The sequence below is a fragment of the Leptodactylus fuscus genome, chromosome 6, assembly GCF_031893055.1.
Source record: "Leptodactylus fuscus isolate aLepFus1 chromosome 6, aLepFus1.hap2, whole genome shotgun sequence".
NCBI lineage: Eukaryota > Metazoa > Chordata > Amphibia > Anura > Leptodactylidae > Leptodactylus > Leptodactylus fuscus.
Window position 1 is genome coordinate 102,422,082 of NC_134270.1, and position 15,316 is coordinate 102,437,397.

A 15,316-nucleotide genomic window follows, 5' to 3' on the forward strand; every position below is an offset into this window, starting at 1 on the left:
GATGAGCCTGGCCGCTGCATTCAGAATAGATTGTAGAGGGGAGAGTTTAGTGAGGGGAAGACCGATTAGTAAGGAGTTACAGTAGTCAAGGCGAGAATGAATCAGAGAGACAATAAGTGTCTTTAGTGTATCTCTGGTAAGGAAAGGGCGTATTCTGGAGATGTTTTTGAGGTGCAGGTGACATGAGCGTGCCAGTGATTCAATATGGGGGTGAAGGCATCAGATAAAGGAGGACTAGGGCAGATACACAGAATTTGACCGTATATCATACATTACACTCAACACTCATTCTTACAACAAACACAAAAACACAGCATTCAGGTTCTTCTCCTTCTGTCCAGAGTCATGATGTTGGAATGACTCAAGGACATTTTGGTCATGTGATATAATGTGCAATTTGAGGCAAGCTAGATGGAAGGTAAACCTCTGACTGTACAGCCTTCATCCTGGTGCAAGATGGTTGCCTAGTCGGTCGCCTACCTCTGCTTATTCATTATTCCAGCACTGGCTCACAAGATAGATCCCTTATATTATAACTATTGTGCCATAGTTGTAAGATTATCAATCTACTTCTACAAGCACCTGACCGGATGTCCTTTAGTAAAACAACATGAATACCACATGGATGACATCTGTCTGCCACCCATGCCTCTGCAGACTCATTCATTTAATCTAGTGAGCCGCAAAATGGACAGGTATAGGACCAGTCCTGAGTTTTGCCATGGGCTCACTGCCACATACACACTGGCCTATGATAATACATGACCGTATGTATGTGGCCATAGAGATAAATGGGTCAGTGTGTTCTAACTGAGAAAACACGGTTACCATGCTAAGAAAGCACATGGCTGTGTGCGTAGAGCCAAACACGGGGATTAGTTGGATGACAACCTCTAGAGAAACTTGATAAAGGAAGATTCAAGGACTGGGATTTGTTATTCTTAGAGGACTTGTCTTTTAAGTAGTGAGAAGTAATTAATGTCGTTCTTGTTTTAGATCCCCAAACAATCTCCGTTACACCTGAATGTGAAGAATTTTGCCCTTTTTGCGCCAGAGGTAAAAGTTTCTTGTGTATTTACTTTGGTACATAGTTTGTACAGTACAAAATAGACTTATGTCCATTAAGTTCAACCAAGGGATAGGAAAGGGAATGACTGAAGGGATGAGTGAAGGAAATCAGTATTCTATACAGTTCCATAAGCATCAATTCTATTTTGCTGTAAAAGAAAAAAATCTAAGCCGTTTTGAAGCTGCCAGCTGTTGCTGTTCTGACCAGCTCCTGGGGTAAGTAAAAGTAAGCACTAGGCTAGATGCACATGACCGCGGTGCAAAACCACCATGAAAAATGGATGCCGTCTTGCACCCGAGGGATGGCCTTTTTCATGGATCCTCCGTACATTCAGTATATGGAGGAACCCCTTAAATATTACAGAAAATAGGACATGACCTATATCAAAATAACATTCATGAGAATAGCCCCCACTCACTGACAGTGAAATTAATGCTGCCATGTGACATCCGTTAAAAAAATAGATGTTACTCAGACGGTTTTTACTGTCACATGAATGGAGTCTTATTGGAGACTTAATAAACAAATGGCACCAAAAAATTGCATTAGTGAGTGTAAAACGTCTCGTATGTTTCATGACACTTTTTGAAATGTTGGGATACAAGGCCAAGAGTAGGGTCACTACTACTTCTGTAAAGAACCTCGAAAGATGAGACAAGAGATCTGATTTGTTGTGAAGAGAAAAACTTCTTGTATGTTCCTTAAGTCTGTCCCTTCTTCTACAGCTCCCCACTCATTTCCCAGAATACCTGCCGCTCGTCCTCCAGGTCTCTGCCAAGTCAGCGCCAGTTGTCAGCTGCCAGACGGACTCCCTAACAGTGCAGGCGTCTGCCAACATCCAGGCCTTTGTCATGTATCCAAATCAGACACAAGTCCCAGTGTTTCTGATGCAGGCTGTGAGTTACAGTACTGGTTAAGAAGATGGTGCAGATTTTGTAAGGTTTATTTATTTACTGTGATCCCAATATTGTCTGCACAGAACTCTGTGACAGCAGTTAATGTGGTCTTATCTGAAGAGACGCTGGGAGCAACCATATCTGTAAAAAAGTAAGTTGTCACCAATCCAAATTAGTCAAGAACTCCTAGAATGACATTATTTTCATATTCGTAGAACCTGTTCTTTAAAGAGTATGTGTCAGAACGAGATAAGTAATGTAATAGATTTACTGAGTTACACCCTGTATTATACTTCAGAGCTGCACTCCCTATTCTACTGGTGGAATAATATGTACATATATTATATTATCCTTTATGGATTCTGAGTTACACTATGTAGTATACTTCAGACCTAAACTATCGTCATAATATACATAAAAAAATGTTTAACATGTTGTGTACCACATTTATGAATTGTTTTGGCCACTTTTACTTTTTTGAGAAATGGGTATAGCCATTGTAGCTACGCTGTGCACCAAAACTGTTTATGCCAACTAACAAGTGATGTAATGTTAGACTAGACAGTCCTACAAAATCTATGGATCAGTACAAGATAAGGAACGTAATGGATGTTCAAGGTGACTTAATGTTTCAAAACTATCATTCTTTTTAGAAAGTTTAACACATTGGATTTGCATGTTAAGATAAGCAGTGCATTTCCAGTGTATGTTCCTCTGGCTATGAACTTGTCTTCACCTTGATGATTTCTGGACTTAGAATGTACACTCACCGGCCACTTTATTAGGTACACCTGTCCAACTGCTCGTTAACACTTAATTTCTAATCAGCCAATCACATGGCGGCAACTCAGTGCATTTAGGCATGTAGACATGGTCAAGACAATCTCCTGCAGTTCAAACCGAGCATCAGTATGGGGAAGAAAGGTGATTTGAGTGCCTTTGAACGTGGCATGGTTGTTGGTGCCAGAAGGGCTGGTCTGAGTATTTCAGAAACTGCTGATCTACTGGGATTTTCACGCACAACCATCTCTAGGGTTTACAGAGAATGGTCCGAAAAAGAAAAAACATCCAGTGAGCGGCAGTTCTGTGGGCGGAAATGCGTTGTTGATGCCAGAGGTCAGAGGAGAATGGCCAGACTGGTTTGAGCTGATAGAAAGGCAACAGTGACTCAAATAGCCACCCGTTACAACCAAGGTAGCCAGAAGAGCATCTCTGAATGCACAGTACGTCGAACTTTGAGGCAGATGGGCTACAGCAGCAGAAGACCACACCGGGTGCCACTCCTTTCAGCTAAGAACAGGAAACTGAGGCTACAATTTGCACAAGCTCATCGAAATTGGACAATTGAAGATTGGAAAAACGTTGCCTGGTCTGATGAGTCTCGATTTCTGCTGCGACATTCGGATGGTAGGGTCAGAATTTGGCGTCAACAACATGAAAGCATGGATCCATCCTGCCTTGTATCAACGGTTCAGGCTGGTGGTGGTGGTGTCATGGTGTGGGGAATATTTTCTTGCCACTCTTTGGGCCCCTTGGTACCAATTGAGCATCGTTGCAACGCCAAAGCCTACCTGAGTATTGTTGCTGACCATGTCCATCCCTTTATGACCACAATGTACCCAACATCTGATGGCTACTTTCAGCAGGATAATGCGCCATGTCATAAAGCTGGAATCATCTCAGACTGGTTTCTTGAACATGACAATGAGTTCACTGTACTCCAATGGCCTCCACAGTCACCAGATCTCAATCCAATAGAGCATCTTTGGGATGTGGTGGAACGGGAGATTCGCATCATGGATGTGCAGCCGACAAATCTGCGGCAACTGTGTGATGCCATCATGTCAATATGGACCAAAATCTCTGAGGAATGCTTCCAGCACCTTGTTGAATCTATGCCACGAAGAATTGAGGCAGTTCTGAAGGCAAAAGGGGGTCCAACCCGTTACTAGCATGGTGTACCTAATAAAGTGGCCGATGAGTGTATATACAGTATATCACTGACTCCTGTGATGATAATGGAAGGTGTTACTTAGATCTAGAGATGAGCGAACAGTGAAATATTCGAGATTCGATATTCGTTTCGAGCAGAGCCTCAATATTCCACTACTCAATCGAATATCGAATCCCATTATAGTCTATGGGAAAAAATGCTCGTTTCAGGGGAAACCACTATTCGACTAAAGGAGAGTCGCCAAATCCACGAATAGCAGGAGGAGAGTGTTTAGGAGGAGCGCTTTGCAGTTAAAGCGCACGGACCCCATTATAGTCTATCGGGTCCGTGCGCTTTAACTGCACAGTGCTTGCAGTTGCGCTGATAAAAAGTAAGCTCCCTCGTAACCGCAAGCTGCCAGCTCTCCTGACTAACAAGGACGAGCCTGCTGCAGAACCAGCATTGATTTGCTGAATGCTATAGCATTTGGCCAATCAACGCTGGTTCTGAATTGAATATTTACTGCGAATAGCTAGTAGTATTCGATCGAGTACGAATATTTCGAATACCATAGTATTCGATCGAATACCTACTCGATCGAATACTACTCGCTCATCTCTACTTAGTTCCTCTTTAGTGTTTATTTCCGCACATTTATCACTGATTTGACAGGAATGGTCATATAGTTGTCATAATGGATTATATTTATTACACTGAGGGATTCTCAGTCCGCACCTTCCTGCCCATAGAACTTCCCAGGTCAATCATTTGACTGATAACGAAAAATAAGACTCATAAAGCTGAGAGTATGCTTAAGGAAGCACTCCAATTAAAAAAAAAAAAAAAAAAACTGAGTCTGTGTGTAGTGTAAGGTTACTAATAACTTACTGGCAGTTATGTGCTACTGAGCGGCGTAACTAAAGTCTTATGGGTTCTGATGCAAACTTTTGACCAGTTATGGGGTCCCTTAACTCATCCCTATAGTGTATTCGTGATAGCAACAGTTATGGATGCTGCAGTGATACTCCAGATACTTGAAAGGGATAAAACTATAGTTCCCACAACTGCAGTTATCAAGAATATGGTAATGGAGCAGCGCAGTGTCCAACATGTAAACAATACTGAGAGCTGTGTGCTCTAGGAGACAGCTGATCTCTGTGGGTCCTAACAGTCAGACCTTCATCAATATAAAATTGATAGAATATCTTAATTTTTAAAAGGTTAACAATAAAAGATCAGTTGCGGTGCAGCACCCAGAACAACTGCTGATCAGCTGTTTGAAAAGACCATGGGGCTTTTATAGGTATTGGAACCCTATTGATCTCTTATTGATGACCTAACCTGAGGATAGATAATTAATAACAGGTAACTGGAATAACTGTTTTGAGATGTTATTCACTAAGTGGCCCCACTCCAGTTTCATGACAGCAGTCAGGGAAAGTCTGATATCCCCATCGCTGTCTCTGTTGTGAAATTAATACATTGACAGGAGAGATCAGCACTCTTCTCTGCTGTCTGGAGAGTTCAGTAGTGACCTCCTCATGCAGCAGAGTTTCTGGAAGTGTATTAGCTTTACATAGGAGACAGCAGTTTGGGATTAAAGGAGCTCTATCATTAGATTTTTGCCATCTGAGATACTCATATGCCTGAATAGCCTTTAAAAAGGCTATTCAGGTGCTGCTAATCATTTTTGCAAAGACCCCCGTTTTTATGATTTACCAGTAAAACAGATATGCTAATAAGTCCCTCAGTGCACCCTAGGAATTCCGTGCACCCCCAGCGTAATACCTTGCTCATGCCCACCTCTATTGCTTGTGCTTTAAGTCGTCCTTCTGCTCCCTGCGAGTAATCGCTTCCAACGCCTGTATTTTCGGCGGTAGGGAATTGAAATCTCAGGAATGGGCAGTAGCATGCCCGAGTGTAAGATTGGAGTAAGCTCCAGCTCCTTGTTTTTGTACCCAACCAGCTCCAGAGCTGCTCATTTCCAGCAAAGAGTCCCGGGAACCTCCCATTTTGCTGTGTTGCATAGGCAGGCGATTTTCTAAAGGTCCAACAGAAGCAGCAGGGTCAGCGCTCCCTTCGGAGCTACTGCACATACCCGAGATTTTAATTCCCTACTGCCGAGAATAGGGCATGCACAGTAGCTCCAAAGGGAGCGCTGACCCTGCTGCTTCTGTTGGACTTTTAGAAAATCGCCTGCCTACTGCGCATGCCCGAGATTTCAATTCCCTACCACTGAGAATACAGACGCTGGAGGCGGTTACTCGCAGGGAGGAGGAGGATTAGTTAGAGCACTTGCAATAGAGGTGGGCATGAGTGTAAGCCGTGTACCGAGGTGGGCTCCCCAGGATACAGCGAAGTCACGAACAAAGGAAGTGAGTCCAATTCAATTTAACCAAGATAGGACTTTACTTAGTTTAGATAACCTCTTTTGTCCAAAAGAACACTCCCAGGTATTACATTTACACAGCCTAGAGGCTGGGACCCTGGTGTTATACAGCCCGGTGCCCACTAATGTGGCCTTCAATATACTCCAAGCTTTTACCTACCTGCAGGCTGCGCCTATGCAGCTGCCTGTTACCTGTTATTACCCTATTACACAGGAACAATTCAGTGTGTGTGACACAGGCATCCGGCGGTGTAACACCAGGGTTTACAATCTTATCACAATACTACTAAATTCCCCCCAAACCAAGTACAACTAAGCAAGTATAATGGTTAGTTAGCTTGCAAGCCAAACAGTGTAAAGTTAAACTAAATGTTGCTCCCAGACTTCCTTAACCCCTTAGCGACCCTTGACGTAAGTGTACGTCATGGGTCGCATGGGGATGTATGGAGCGAGCTCACACGCTGAGCTCGCTCCATACACGGCAGATGCCGGCTGTATAATACAGCCAGGACCTGCCAATAACAGCAGCGGTCGGTGCCCGAGCCGATCGCTGCTGTTAACCCTTTACACACTGCGGTCAAACGCGACCGCAGCGTGTAAACAGCGCAGGCGGCACGGGCGCCGCCATGTTTCCCCGATCGCTGCCCTCCTGAACGTCACATGAGGGCGGTGATCGGTTGCTATGACAGCCGGAAGCCTATTGAAGGCTTCCAGGCTTGTCTCTGCCCGAGATCTATTAGACGATGCCAGAGGCATCGTCTAATAGAAGTGCTGGGATTCTGCTATTCACTGCAGTACTGTAGTATTGCAGTGAATAGTATGAGCGATCAGACCCCCTAGGTTTCAAGGTACCTAAGGGGTCTGATCATAAATGTAACAGAAGAAAAAAAAAAGTTTTTAAAAGTATTAAAAAAATAAAAAAAATATAAAAGTTCAAATCACCCCCCTTTCCCTAGATTAGCTATTGAAGTAATTAAAGAACATTAAACATAAACATATTAGGTATCCCCGCGCTCCAAAATGCCCGAACTATTAGAATATTAAAACATTTATCCCGTACTGCGAACGGCGTAGCGGCAAAAAAAATAAAAACAGCCAAAAAGCGTTTTTTTCAACACTTTGCCTCCTATAAAAAATTTAATAAAAAGTGATCAAACCATCGGATCTTTCCCCAAATGGTATCAATAGAAACGTCATCTTGTCCCGCATAAAAAGACACCACAACCAGCTCCATACATGGAAATATGAAAAAGTTACAGGTGTTAGAACATGATGACACAAAATTTTTTTTCTATTTTGCAAAGTTTATCATTTTTTTCAAAGTATCAAAACATTTGAAATACTATATAAATTTGGTATCACAGCGTTCGTACTGACACGTAGAACACAGGTAACATGTCATTTGTACCAAACAGTGAACGCTGTAAAAATTAAACCCATAAGAAAATGGCGCAAATGCATTTTTTCTCCAATTGCACCTCATTCTGAATTTTTTTCCAGCTTCCCAGTACATTGCACAGCATATTGAATGATGCCATTACAAAGTACAATTTGTCCCGCAAACAATAAGCCATCATGTGACTCTGTGAACTGAAAAATTAAAAAGTTATGGCTCTTGAAATGTGAGGAGGGAAAAACGAAAATGCGAAACCAAAAAATGGCCTGGTCCTTAAGGGGTTAAAAGTCCCTCTCTGGGAGATATAACTCTGTAGAAATCCTCTGTGGCTTAGTCCTTTTACCAGACAGGTAGATAGTTCACCAGTATTGCAGCCTGGGGTGATGATTATACCTAACTAGCTAACTACAGGCTTTTTACTCAGTCCCAGCAATATGGGACAACTTGCAGTGTGGTGCGTGCACGCTTACTTCTGTTGAGTACCTTTTAGTCTCTGTTAGCATCAGGGTGAAGAGGAGCTCCTCGGACAGCATGCGGTCTCACTGACAGTCTCACTTCTCAGCCAAGTCTCTGACAGTAATCTTCTCCTTAGGATGGTGTCTGGACAGACTCTGAAAGTCTCAAATCCTCAGCTATTCTTGCTGTGGCTTCTCCCTCCAAGGACCCTCTCTGCACAGTGATGTCTCCACAGCTCTCTCTTCTCTAGAGTCCAGCACACTCTGACTCAAAATGGCTCCTAGAACCTTCCTCCAACGATCAGGGTCTCCACATCAATCTTCCAGGGGCATACAGCCTTTTTCCTTTTACTTGTTATCTCGCAACAGCGACCTCTTGTGGTCGACCTCAAACAACAAAATGTCAGGTTATGAAAACACCAACTCAATTACACATTGCACATTCACTACACAGGGGCTGTTTCACCCTCTTACATGAGCAAGGTATGATGCTGGAGGGGTTGCACGGAACGCCCAGGGTGCACGGAGGGACTCATTAGCATATCCATTTTACCGGTTAATCATAAAAACAGGGGGTCTTTGCAAAAATGATTAGCAGCACCTGAGTAGCCTTTTTAAAGATTGATTATGATTAACTGAAATGGCCAAAATCTAATGATAGAGCCCCTTTAAGGCTTTCATTATCGTCAGGCTGTCATGATACTGTGGGGCATTTGCATCTTCCGCTCAGCTAGCTATGGATAACCTATGCCTGCGGTCATGGTCGCATCCCATGTGGCTGTGATCTTACGGGTGCATACAGTGTTTCCTGTATGAACACAAGGTCAAACTCACAATGCAAGTCTTAGTCTCAGTTTGACTCCAATAGACTATTATTGTGAGTACGACCTACTGTTCATGCAGGAAACACCAGGGGGAATTTAATAAGAGTGGCGTTTCTTACTTCAGTAATATTACAATAACCTGGGAAGCTAATAATATGAATTGTATGCAGGATCCTTACATGGTAGAGCTTCTGTAGCCATCTTTTTGCTATAGAGGGAACACACTGGTTACCAATGATTCTGCTCCAGCATCTCCTCTGCTACATTGTAAGGACTTTTTTTTAGTAGACAGTGTCTTAAATCTAAGCTCTCTGGTCCCCTGTGAATTTGACATAGAGAGTTTATATGGTTACTCCTGAATTTTCAGGTCTTCAGAGTTACACATGAAGGGGAATTTATAAGTATATATTATTAATCTTGGTTTCCAGCCTGCAGCTATAAGGAGTGCTGAGAGTTGTAGTTTCCCATCAGCTGAGGCGAGACAGGTTAGAAACCACCTATTTATAGTAACAACATGAAGTTAAGAACTGAATTTTTTCTCATAGTTTTTCACTGAAGCTGATTCATTCCAATGTGGGCCCTGTCAAGGTAAGTGTTCCATACATAGACATGTATACGTGTAATATATACATATATGTATAAACATTTTAACATTTCTAATAATAAAAAGGGAGCTTTGCACCATTGTGACCTATCATGATCTGTGATCGCTGGGAGCCCCAAATGTCAAACCCCTTTTCCCAGTCTATCATAGGAATTGGAAGTTGCATTGATGGGAAACCCCTTAAGGCCGGGGCCCACGTTGCAAAAAGGCCACAATTTGACCGTGACAGTTTACAATACCCACATAATAGATGGGATTCTGGTTAATTCTGCTTTCCTCACCCTGTCTCTAATTTGTTGAAAAGTGTACAGGTCTTTTTTTTTAAATCAAACTCAGACACAGGGCCGCTGCCTCTTGTTGGAAAATACCGTACACTGCTTACATTGAGCTGAAAGTAGATGACGCAGTCCCATCAATGCATAGTTAATGTTATGTAGTGTAACATTTTATGTATGTTTCTCTCTACTCTCTGACACCAAATATTTTTCAATTTTGACAACATGACAACAAACTTTTTCCAATTTTGACAATCATGGAAGGCCAACTGTATGACCAGCTGTTGAGATTCTACACCATAACACAACTATAGTATCCCCAGTGGACCTATGATCTACATCCAGAGAAATGTGTAAATGCCAAGTCCCAGTTCAGACAAACAGCTAAGCCATATTGAGCAGACAGAGGGATTCTTTACCATAAGGAAAAGGAGGTTCTCACTAAATGCCAACTGACAAATTTTCTGAAGGCCTGTCATAACAACCCAATTTCTGGAGGTCATTGGCAGAGATAAAAAGTTAGCCAAAATCTGTGACCGTTATTACTTGAAGAGAATGAAGAACAACGTCCACTAACATGTCAAAGCCTGTCAAAAATCCTGAAGGAGAATGTCCGATCTTAAGCTCAAGTTTACTTGGGTTGTGCAGCAGGACAGTGATCTGAAGTACACCAGCAAGTACATCTCTGGCATAGTCAAAGTCCGGACTCATATCTGATTGAGATTCCGTGACATGACCTTAAACAGGCCATTCCTGCTCGAAAACTGTGGCTGTTATAACAATTCTGCAAAGAACAGTGAGCCAAAAAATTTTTCTCCCTTTTTTTTCCTAATGAAGTTACAAACATTTTACTGTTCATCATCTGTTTTGGATGTTTTATTTTTCGATAAAATGTTTTCCGCTACTGCACCAGAGCATCTGTTTGTCCCCCTTCCCCTCGCTTACCCTCCCAATGTCCTGATGTCCCTCCCTTTTCTTTTGTGCAAAACTTAAATAAAAACTTTAATGAAAAAAAAAATGTATTTACAAAAGAAATCTGTAAGGAGTCAAGTACTTCTTCACAGCCCTGTACATTATATGGACAAAATTATTGGGATACCAACACAGTAACTTACAGGAGCTTTTATTACATCCCATCCATTAATATGTAGTTGCATCCCCCCCCACACACACACACACAACTTCTTCTTCAGCTAAAACAGCTTCCACACTTTCATTGGGATTGGCATTGTACAGTCAAGGCCCTTCCCCAAACGGTTCTCGCAAGGTGGGATGGATATAATTGTCCAAAATGTCTTGGTATTCTAAAGCATTAAAATTTCTCTTCGCTGCAAATAAAGGACCTAAACCAACCTAAACCTAAAGCAACCCCTGAAAATAACCCCATGGCATTTTCCCTTTGCACCAAGTTTTACAATTGCCACAATACAGTCAGGCAGGTAATGGTGTTGTAATGGAAATCCCAGACTTGCCCATCGGACTAGCAGATTCACAGAACATGTGTCCACCGCTCCTGAGTCCATCGACGTCTTGCTTTATACCACTCCATCTAAGTCATGATAATGTGATGCTTGCATACAGCTGCTTGGCCATGAAAACCCATGTTATACAGCTCCTGCTGTTGTGTGTGTGCTAATGTTAATGCCAGAGGAGTTGTCAAGTTGGCAACATTTTTGTATTGTGTGCACCAGCATTCGGCATCCCCACTCTGTAAATTTACATGATCTACCACTTCATTGCTGTGGTTTCTAGACAGTTCTACTTGCCAATAATACCACTTACAGGTGATGGTGGAATATCTAGGAGTAGAGAAAGCATTTGTTACAGTAGTGGCATCCACAGTCATAGGTTTCACCTACAGGTATTGTAGCCATTGAATTTACCTATGCATGAATAACTGTATGTGTGACCTATATGTCATGTATTGTTTTATTAGATGGATTCTCTGCAGAAAACTCTTAACTTTGGCCTGAAAATAATGACCCCTGTCCTGAATGGTAAGTGTTATGCAAAACCCAGATAATTTATTAATCCCATTAGCATCTGTAAGCCGATGGCTGGTCAGGTAATGGAGGGGGTGTACATGTCACCCAGACTACTCAGGTGGGTGAGATGAGAAAACTCCAGGAATGTTTGTTCTCAGCAGACAATTTTGGTAAATGCTCAGTACTGAGCTGGATTTTTAGGAATGACAGATAGGTTGGTAGTGGGACCTGTCATTCCACCCCCCTCCAGTCCACACTTTGGGGTGTTCCGGCAGCGACTCAGCTGCAGAGAGTCTCCTTGTCAAGGAGGCTTAAGAAGCCAGCTCCAGCAGCAACACTTTGGCAGAGTTTGTCTGGAGAGCCAAAGAGAGAGGTCAAATTTTTGGAGCTGTGTCCTTAATGATTCTACTGGCTTTGGATTTCTGTTATTCTAGGTGAGGTAACATATTCTATGTTTAGTTAGAGCCTAGCCGGGCAGGGATTTATTTTTGTATTGTTTCCTTTTGTTGCTGCACTATATTTTTAAGTGAAAATAAACTCTACCTTTGTTTTGGACTAAAAGAAACTGGACTTGTGTGTCTATGCCACCCTACCTAGCAACCCCAGACCCTGACACATCTTATAGTGTTTCCACAGTGTTCTTCAGTTACTCATAAGGAGCACTTTTATCTGAGCACTATAGCCAGTGTACAGGTGTTCCTTGGTTCTGACTTATGTAAGTCACAGCACAGCTTTATGCTCTACACAACTATATAGAAGGTTTCCAATATTATACAGCAGAGTCACAAGAAAAGGAATTGTTAGTGATAAAAAAGTGTCAGCTTTTCTAACAATGATCATACTATAATCTTTTTGCAGCGCGACTCAAGAAAATGTTCCCATTGCCAACACCCCTGGTCCGTCTACAAGACCCTGTTGTTCGTGTAAAGGAGGTAAAAACTTTTCTACCAAGTTACTTTCTCCACAGACAGTATCACACATGAAAGGCTTTGATACAGGAGCTTACATATTAGGTTTAGATACGTCAGCCAACAGACAGCATCACACGATAAGATTAGATGTAGTAGCTCTGCAGACAGTTTCACACATCATATATTAGACTTAGATACAACAAACAATATCACACCTCAAAGGCTTAGATTTACTGACTTAGTAGATTACATTACCATTGATAAACCCTCATACAATGGGGCATTAACTATTAAATTTAGGACTAGACACTAAGCCACTGTGACAGACAAAGTGTAAAAAGTATCTAAAACAATGAAGTAGTAGTATGCCAGTTTTGGGAAAAAATGAAGACAATAACAAAGTGGCCATAGCAAAAAACTAGGCACCTGTCCCCATCCTGCACCTGCTATAACTAATTGGTCTCAATGGTCACATGAAGCGCAGGTTTTCCAGCAAGAAGGTGTCGTCATAAGACTGTATAGACACTGGCTGCAGAGTAATGGGGACTGGAGAGTGTGTTTTTTAATTTTCAATTTTAATTTTCAATTCCTGGACAAGCCTTTTAAAGGGTTTATCCATCTTTTTAATATTGATGGCCTGCCCTTAGGAAAACTCCATGCAAAAAAGTAAGCTAGCGGTCTACATAGACCACCATTGTGAGGGGGCGGATTATGATGTGAATTCCGCACCAAAATCCACCGCATCTTGCCCCATATGAACTAGCCCTTAAAATGCAGGACCCCAGCACTGCAAGGCAACAGTGCTACCCACAGAGTCACCGTGCCACCCTGCCAGAATCATACCTAAATTCTGCCTGAATTTTAGTGTATTTGCACTCATTAGACAGTACCGCACATAATAGTCTCATACATATAGGTCAGCAGGCAGCATCAGTGAGTTTAGATAAAACAGATCTGCAGATAGTAGCACATGATAGGGTTATATAAGGTAGTTTAACAGAGAGTATCACACTTGGATATCTAAGCTCAACAGCACAGTTGCTATATTCAATGTTTTGTCCTTCAGTTGTATTTAGATTCTCACCAAGATCTCCTTTCTCTCTCTCCAGGGATATTTAATCATCATGACTGATCTCCAAGTGTCTTCATTGTCTCACAATAATGTGAAGGCTGAAAATCAGCTTTACAGGGAGCGGTTTAGTTTGCTCTAAACTGCAGATCTCAGATCAGACTTCACCAGAAAACTCTCTATGCAATGACATTGTACTGAACTGGTTCTTTTTTTCTACACAGTAGGTTAAATGAATAAGTTGAGCTGCAGTTTAAAGCAAGGTTTAGACTAGTGGTGTAATTAAAATCTTGTGGGCCCCCGTGCAAACTTTGACCCCTTGTGGGCCCCCTACCCTCTCCCTACAGCATATTCTCGATAACGACGGTTATGGATACTGCAGCAGTATCTCCGAAACTTGAAACAGCTGATCTGCAGGGATACTAACAGTCTAAGATCTAAGAGATCAGTAGGGTTCAACACCCAGGTCCCCTTCTGATCAGCTGTTTGAAGGGACCGTGGTGCTTTTGTAAACACTGTTAGCCCTTTTCCATTTACATCTTACAGTATCTGTTTGGGGGTCTTTTTGAACTGGAATTTTTATTGAAAGGATTTTTATAAAATACAATATAACAAAAGAGTTGAAAACATAAAAAACATGAACGTGAAGCAATGCACAAACCGTCAAGTAGACTGGGAATGTATACACATCACAAAAACCTGAGAGTGGAAATGAGAGGGTGGGGAGGAAGGGAAGGGGAAGGAGTCAGAGACCATTCAAAATACAGTATGCGTCCCAAGATGACCATATAGCCTGGAACGCCTCAACAGTATGGTAAAGTGTGGCCATCAAGTTCTCCATACTACGGACATCCTTAACTCGGGCTACAAGATCAGAACCAGAGGGAGGAGAGGCACTCTTCCATCGGAGAGCAATGAGCGTTTGGCTGCAGTACAGAGATATAGAAACAATTTAGAGGTGTGCTTACCCAGATGAGCAGGAGGGAGATTGAGGAGATAGATGAGGGGGTCTAAAGGGATACCTTGGATAAATAGAGCACCTGTAAGGGACTTGACCTCCAACCAGAAAGGGTGGATCCCTGGACAGTCCCCAAAAATATGATACAGAGTACCCACTCCTTCCCAGCAACGCCAACACAGGGAAGAGATGTTAGGGTTAAGGGAGTGGAGCAAGGCTGGGGTATGGTACCAGTGCATAAGTAGCTTGTACTGGGTCTCACGAAACACAGGTGGATGACTTAGCCGCACGGGACCAGATAATTTGCCATTGGTTCGGGGAGATCTGCCTGTTCAAGGCCCCAGACCACTTCTCCATATATTTATGCGATATGGGGCCCTGCTGTCCAGAGGAGGAGAGGATACCATAAATACCAGAGATAAGGCCTGCAGTAGAGGTGCCCGCACGACATAGTTTTTCAAAGACAGTCGGTGGGGACACCTTCAGAGAGCCGAATTGGATAAAAACAAAATGGACAATCTGCTGGCAATGCAACCATTCAGTGGCGAGACA

General features: G+C 42.5%; 1 protein-coding gene across 1 annotated transcript in view; it reads left to right on the plus strand.

The window, feature by feature from the left end:
- The window catches only part of LOC142208428 (bactericidal permeability-increasing protein-like), a 33,787-nt gene extending 19,674 nt beyond the window's left edge, over nt 1-14,113 (plus strand). Inside the window, exons 10-16 of the mRNA XM_075276934.1 lie at nt 997-1,056; nt 1,795-1,965; nt 2,049-2,116; nt 9,508-9,550; nt 11,778-11,838; nt 12,685-12,758; nt 13,847-14,113. Of these exons, the coding sequence (XP_075133035.1) occupies nt 997-1,056; nt 1,795-1,965; nt 2,049-2,116; nt 9,508-9,550; nt 11,778-11,838; nt 12,685-12,758; nt 13,847-13,948 (579 nt within the window). The 3' untranslated portion in view covers nt 13,949-14,113. The remainder of the gene's footprint in view (nt 1-996; nt 1,057-1,794; nt 1,966-2,048; nt 2,117-9,507; nt 9,551-11,777; nt 11,839-12,684; nt 12,759-13,846) is intronic.
- Nucleotides 14,114-15,316: the final 1,203 nt, after the last annotated feature.